This window comes from Rhinoraja longicauda, chromosome 1 (genome assembly GCF_053455715.1).
Source record: "Rhinoraja longicauda isolate Sanriku21f chromosome 1, sRhiLon1.1, whole genome shotgun sequence".
Classification (NCBI taxonomy): Eukaryota; Metazoa; Chordata; class Chondrichthyes; order Rajiformes; family Arhynchobatidae; genus Rhinoraja; species Rhinoraja longicauda.
The window spans coordinates 67,631,071-67,638,656 of record NC_135953.1 but is presented as its reverse complement, the minus strand read 5'-3'; the positions used below and the strand labels follow the sequence as shown (position 1 = coordinate 67,638,656).

Below are 7,586 nucleotides of genomic sequence, written 5' to 3'. Positions count from 1 at the left end.
TGTAATGTTGAAAGACTATATTCTGCATTCTCGTATTTTTCTCTCTGCTCTACTTGCACTTGTGGCTCATATATAATATTATCTAATTTGATCCGATATCATGCAAACAAAAACGCTTCACTGTACCTCGATACACATAACTATAATAAACCAATGCCAATACATGCTGGCTGCTCTACAATAATTTGTTTGAGTAGCCCTTCTCCTCATTTGAGCTAAGATAGGCTGTGAGACACAGTCTAGTTAGCTCTTACTCTACTTTGTGACCATCAAGTTTCCCACTAGTCACTCCAAAGCCATGCTGCACAATATACAGTTACATTCCTCTGGCTGGTCCACCCTGCCAAGCAAAAGGTCTTCCACACTTATTGCACCCGTAACCACAAGCCTTTTTGACAGGTGGGTTCTCACTGTAGCTGTTTGTGATCTTTACAACAAAGATTAACTCTCACGCACCTAAATCTCCAAAACTACTCCCAATTCCTTCCCTTTTGTAACCGACAGCTGATTGAGCGGAGTCTTCCCGCTGAACCAGCTTTCAAACTAATAAAAAACATCAAAGATTTTCAAATAATTTAAAAAAATTATGATTTAGCTCAATTAAAAGTATTAATGATCTGAGCTCTTACACAGATCCATTCCTATAACCAATGTTCTCTTTCTACAGACACTTGGGCCATTGGCCAGATTTTTGCATTCTGCATGAAACTTAATTTTTATTCTTCAGTCTTTTCTGATTCTGCAGAGTGTTGTTTCTTTAAGTAAGTTAAAGACACAATTTGCAGCATGGCATTTGATTTCCCCAACTATGATCAGTATGCCTCATTTTTATAAGGAGGCACAGCTATCAAATAAAAAGTGAATTTGCTAAAAATGCTCTGCAGAACAGGCAATATCAGAAGAATGGGAAACAAAGTTAACATTGAAGGTTAACAATATTTTATCAAAATATAAGTCAGACCGTTCTCAATTAGAATGCAAAAAACCTGAGATGTAACCTCGATCTCTCTCCTCATGATACCTGACATGCTGAGTATATTATGCATTTTTGATTTTTATTTAAAATTCCCAACATATGTGGTATTTTATTTTTGCATGCTTTAGTTTACAGTATTGTGTGGTGTTTTTGCATCTACTCATTGTTGATATCCAATCAACTTAACAACTCATAGTTTTCCGTTTCTTTCCCCCAACACTTGCAACCTCCTCGTCTTTTTTTCTTTCTAGCCATTTCTTTGTAGTATCTTCCTGTTCTGATGAAAACTTTTGCCTGTAACTTCAATCTTTGCCATGTTTTTTTGTTACAAATGATGTCTAATTTACCAAGCATTGTCAGCAATTTCTGTTTTTGTGCCTGTGATACATGGCTGGCTCCAGTGTCCAATAAACCTGAACTGAAGCATAAAGCAAATGGTTGGAGGAATTCAGCAGGCCAGACAACATCTGTAGGGGAAAGATGTGGCTGATATTTCAGGTCAAGACCCTGAATCAGGAGTTATCACAAGAAAAGCTGCAAATATTTTGTTTAGGTCACCCAGATTGACATACACCCATCCAAGAATATGCAGATAATTCTGGTGTTTAGCTTAGGTTTATTGGACACTGGAGGTCAGACAGAAGAGCATCGGAAAGCGCTACTCTTAGAAACAAATGGCATGGTCAAGGGCATGGCAGGGGTCAGGCAATGTTATGGAAGTGGAAGACAGCAGTATTAGTGATATTCACCAGCTCATCCCTGGTCTCTAGGATCTGGGTTAACCTTAAGACAATTGCCAGGGAAAGAAGCAAACCTGGTGGCAACAGAATAATGCTTGTGAAAGGCTGAGGATATGGAGGCTTGAATGTACAACTGAGGCCTGGATAGCACAATGCAGGATTTAAAAAAATATATATCAAAAATTTTAGGTGAATTGATTCAAGTTGGTATAGATCGCAATAGAGAGAAACATCAGCCAATGAGAATTATTATCCATGGATTTGTGAAGGGCACATTTGCCCAATCAAACACATGGAATCATTATGGAAATAGGAGGCAATGGATAAAAAAAATTGTGGAAGAATTTTTTTAAAGATAATCAATTATTCCATATTAGAACTCAACAATTTACATGCAATTTCATTGTGCAATTATAAGATTGTTATTCAAAAAACATTTTATCATGAAATTCTTTAATACTCTTTTGGCACTTGTCAAAAAAAATCAATCTTCTCATAAATCATTTGCTTCATGGACATTCACCTGAATATTTTAACAAAACACATCCATGAAGTTGGTATTGGAATATCTTAGTATTGGAATATCATATTGGAATATCTTAAATCCTTAGTTATACGGCTCACTAATACCGATTAACAATCAGCATTAAAATGACTGCAGTCATGGGTCAAGGCACACCAGTCCCCCCCTGAAGTCACACTGCGGCACGGTAGCGCAGCGGTAGAGTTGCTGCTTTACAGCGAATGCAGCGCCGGAGACTCAGGTTCGATCCTGACTACGGGTGCTGCACTGTAAGGAGTTTGTACGTTCTCCCCGTGACCTGCGTGGGTTTTCTCCGAGATCTTCGGTTTCCTCCCACACTCCAAAGACGTACAGGTATGTAGGTTAATTGGCTGGGTAAATGTAAAAATTGTCCCTAGTGGGTGTAGGATAGTGTTAATGTACGGGGATCACTGGGCGGCACGGACTTGGAGGGCTGAAAAGGCCTGTTTCCGGCTGTAGATATATGATATGATATGATAAATACCACTCCGCTGGAAACAAATTCATCTACCCCGGATCTACAGTAACTGATAGCATCTCTCCAGATGAAGAAATCAACTCAAGTGTTCGAAAGGCAGCAACCACCTTTGGGAGGCTAACCAAATGGGCATGGATGAAAAGGAAACTCACAATCAAGACCAAGATAACTGTCTACAAAGCATGCAGTGAAGCTTGGACGACTTACCTACATCAAGAACTGAAGCTGAATAATTTTCATTTCCGCTGTATTCGCTCCCATGCTGGGAGTTTCTTGGCAGGACAAAATCACCACTGATTATGTCCTCTCCCTGACCAACATCCCTAATTCCCCTGCAATCCTCAAGCAGAATCATCCCCGCTGCTTTAACATGTATACAAGATGGAGAATGGACGAATCCCCAAAGATGTGCTATACAGGGAGGGTCACTGATGCACAGAGGTCAAGAGAAAGACCAAAGCTTCACTATAAAGACACCAGTAAAAGAAATATGAAATTTTTTAACATCGACACTGACAACTGGGATGTGGCTGCTGAAGACCAGGTAAGGACCTCCAGGTGGGTGTGAAGTACCACACCAGCAGATAGGTCAAGACCCGTAAGGCCTGGCACTACAAAATAAGCAAAAGCAACACACTCCCCAAACTAATGGCCAGAGACAACTTCACCTGTGGAAGTTGTGGGAGGGTCTGACTGCCAAGGATAGGCCTCGTCAGCCACAGCAGACATAGACAAAATATTTCCCTCTCCAAGCAGGATAACATCAAATCCGCACCATCATCTCTTGCAGATGGATGGATGCCAACAGCACGGCTCACTCACTCAGAGATTGAAGGCCACAGTAACAATTCTTGCTCAAAAGCAAGGCTTCATTTGCAATACACCTGCAAAGAAGGACCAGTCCCATGTTCGGATGCAGGTTCCAAATGATGTCCATTAACTTTTAGATATTTTTTGTCAACGGATATTAAAAGAGCATTTGTCAATATGGAATTGAATTGTTCGAAGTTTTAAAAATTAAAGTATGGGCCCCTTCTAAACTTGTAGTTCCAGATCATTGATCTTCCTCATAAATAGGAAACAATCTGATGGCCACCTCATGTCACAGCATATGAATTCTTCCTGCACGTGACTGAATACAGAATAATCTCTAGTGGGTAGCTCACATCAGTGGAAAGTAAAGGACCAATTACACCAAATTTCTGTATTTCCACAGAAAAATACCAGCGGGCAGTATTGCACCAGTGCATTCTGACTCACTGCATCTGTGCACTGCAGGTGGCAGCAGAGTCTGATTTCTCACTCCAGACTCATCCCCATTCATTGGACCATAATTGCTGAGCTTCAATAAAAAATAATTAAGCAAAGTTAGGTTTTTTTAAAGTACTATTTATAACTATTTAAATGAGTTGTTAACTGTTCCTAAATGTCTTGGGCAATTAATACATTTAGAAACAGTAGACATCACATTCTGGTGGCACAGCTGCCTGGAGACAGTGAGGCAGCAGCTGGTAGATCTGCTGCTCCACACCGCCAGTTCCAGGCTCGATCCTGACCTTGGGTGCTGTTTGTGTGGAGTTTGCACGTTCTCTCTTTGACCCCGTGGGTTTCTTCCGGGTGCTCTGGTTTCCTCCCACATCTCAATGATGTGCGGGTTTGTAGGTTTATTGGCCTCTGTAAAATGTCCCTAGTGTGTAGGGAGTCGATGAGAGAGTGGGATAACAGAACTAGTGCAAATGGATGATCGATGGTTGGCGTGGACTTGCTGGGCCGAAGGGCCTGTTTCCATGCTGCATCTCTGAATTAAGCTAAACCGTTTCTATGCTGCATCTCTGAATTAAGCTAAACTGAGACTATCAGGGTTGTCTACAGGCAAGGTTTTAGTCTCCAGTAATCTAATCACGTCGGAGATATACGTCTTGTGCAAAAACTACAACAGCAAGGCCACTCCAAGTGTTGTCCTGGCAGCAAAAATCACCATCTCAGGCACCTACTAAGAGGCGATCATAAGGTACAGACCTGTTTAACAGCGAGCTAACCCATTAGTGACCCCCAGAACATGTAATAGAATTGAAATACACAATCGCCCTTTCTCTAATGGAAAACCAATAAATAAAGCAAAGAATAGCAATTGACCTGTCAACATTTATTTTTAATAATGCAATGCCACATAGTATGATTTATGGGCACAGAGTTTGAAGCTTAGAAATAGCACTGAACCACCACTGACCTTCGCTTCTGGGTCACTGTTGATAGTGCAGGAACCATCCTCCTCAGACTGCTGTATTGTTCTGTGGAAATGATTGGAAGTATCAGTAAATAACCAGAAAATGAGGTAGAATATCGATATTACTGTACAGAAAATCCAAGTCAATAGATTTGTTGAAAAATAATCATATTTCACCTCAGTTTCAGAGAAGCATAGCGCAATGTTGCTCCTTCAAACTCTTTCAGGCTTGGGTCTGGGTTTACAGTGGCAGCATGGAGGTCCTATGACAGGAGAATATCGTTTAATTTCAAAGGAATATGAACAACTTCATGAGATTAATTACTTACCCAAAGATAAAATTATTAAGATTTAAAATTAGAGATATTGAAACACTTGTGTTATTCAACCAATGTTGAGTACTTACATTAGGGATGGTGCTTGCCTGTATTTAGAATCACAGTGTATAACTTCACACTTGTCCACCTTAAACAGCATCTGTTCAATCGCCCAACTTGTCTAAAACACATTGGAATCTCACTACACCCTTCTCAGAGCTTGCATCGCCCCATCCCCACTCCTCCAACCATATGTACATTGCCTGGGAACTTAAAGATGTTATATTCAAAATTATTGATATATTGGGAATTGCAGGACTTTGCTGCAGCAGCTTCTACAGGTATTACGATGGGACCAACTATCCTGAGCTGCTTCATCACCCACTTGCGGGGACAAAAGAGAGGGAGTTTGCTAATGACTGCAGTGTTCAACTTAATTTGCATCTCAGAAAACAAGTTCTAGAGATTACCGCCACTCAAAAATTTGACAAGACCAAACGCTACACTTGTTTGAAGAGCAGTACAGAATTTAAGCATCCTGTGATGAAAGATTCACCTGACACTGACAAGCCTTGTCACCATGATCAAGATTGTGATATGTATTTGCTTAGGTAAGTCCACCTCCACCAATACACCAGAAGCTACACATTATTTAAAATGAATTAGCCTACTTAATTGACACCTATTGAGCATTCATACTCTCCACCACCAACTACAATTCCATCTGAAGTATGCTTTGGAGCAAGCAAGGTGTTTTTCATTAGCAACTATGAGTCTTGCAACCTCTTCTGCCCAAAAGTCTAAAAGAGAGACAACAGCAGATGCATTGAAATTGCATCACATGCAGGTCCAAGTCACACACAACTGTCTGGAAAAAAAATCATGACTTCTTCATTTTTCAGTGTCAAAATCATTTGACTCTCTTTCATCCGATATTGGGAGCTGCAATTCAAGATGGCAGCTCACATTCATCTCAGGGGCAAAATAAGACCAACAATCAAAGTTAACCCTGCCCATATTGCCCAGTATTCATGAATGAATTAAAACTCAAAAGCACCACAAATCTTATTTTGCGTGAACTGAACTAAGTAAAACAGTTTACTTCCATCTGAACAATACTAAACAAATGTTTTTTTTTAATGAATGCCAGAGAAACATTAAAATGTGTTTGGTCTCATCGCAAGAAATATCACAACAATTTGAACAAGACGTTACTGCAGGGAACTGGAAGTTAAAATGTCAAAACCTAAGATTATAGTTTGCAACTTAAGATTTCAATTGCAAGCTGGTTATCCATAGATTTGCTATTATCATTAAGAGGTTCTGTCTCATGGACAGACATTTTCATTTAGTCAATGGGATTTAATAGTAAGAGTTGATTTTAAAGAGGCTCCAGAGGGAGGCTCACACACATAAACATGGAACCTTTCCACAACTCTGCCAAGGAACAATGCTGGGGTATCTAATAATTCGATTTGTAATATTTACCACTGCACAGATCCACATGATAGAAGCACTCAAACTTCTCTAGATTCAACATGACTGCAGCTCTTCCAATTTGCACAAGAACATATATTTGGGAATGTCACAAGTTAGTAATATTAATACATTTGCCCATTAACAGAACTGCAAAGTGAGTTACCTTCAAATCATCTTTTTACTGAGTATATTAACTCCAAGGACATTATTTGAAATGGAGCTATTTCTGCAATACAATTATTTCACTGCTGCACTCAAGTATATTAAACATTCAAAAACTTAAGTTTCCTGTGAGAAATATTTTTGATTGAATCAACACTTCACTCCCGTGAGAAATGATGCCTACTTTTGCTTTATTAAACACATTTAAATTAATTCTGATTTTAATGGAAACAGTTAAAGTAATTCAGTTTTCTTTGTTAAAAAGTTTTAAATATGTCATAAAATACTTGCCTTCCAAACATCACTATTAATCTTTCCACCATTCAGTACAGCAAAGTCAGCCCATGGTTTCTAGACAGACAATTAATCACAGAGGAAGAGGCACACATCGGCATGAAAACAGAAAAAAGGCACGGTTAGTACACTAAAGCAGTTAGTGAACAGCTTCCAAATGCTGCAGTACTATTTCAACTAAAACTACTGGATTTTCAGAATGGTTTGTGATTTACTATGTTGAACCAATTCTAACAACATATATCTACAACAAAGGCAATTACTACAAGAAATGAAAAGGAAAATCAACTTAAACTTGCATTTATGAAAAATTTGAACACCTTAGTATTGCACACAATGGAATGTAATAATTTTTCCTTAGAGACTAAA

At 39.2% G+C, this 7,586-nt stretch overlaps 1 protein-coding gene across 8 annotated transcripts in view; it reads right to left on the bottom strand.

Moving 5' to 3' along the window:
• Window positions 1-7,586, bottom strand: part of LOC144593604 (amyloid beta precursor protein binding family B member 2-like) — a 237,382-nt gene that overhangs the window by 102,531 nt on the left and 127,265 nt on the right. For all 8 annotated transcript variants that reach the window (XM_078399472.1, XM_078399444.1, XM_078399435.1 and 5 more), the window contains exons 6-8: window positions 7,215-7,274; window positions 5,143-5,228; window positions 4,969-5,029 (exon numbers count right to left, since the gene is read on the bottom strand). In XM_078399472.1, coding sequence (XP_078255598.1) covers window positions 4,969-5,029; window positions 5,143-5,228; window positions 7,215-7,274 — 207 coding nt within the window. The remainder of the gene's footprint in view (window positions 1-4,968; window positions 5,030-5,142; window positions 5,229-7,214; window positions 7,275-7,586) is intronic.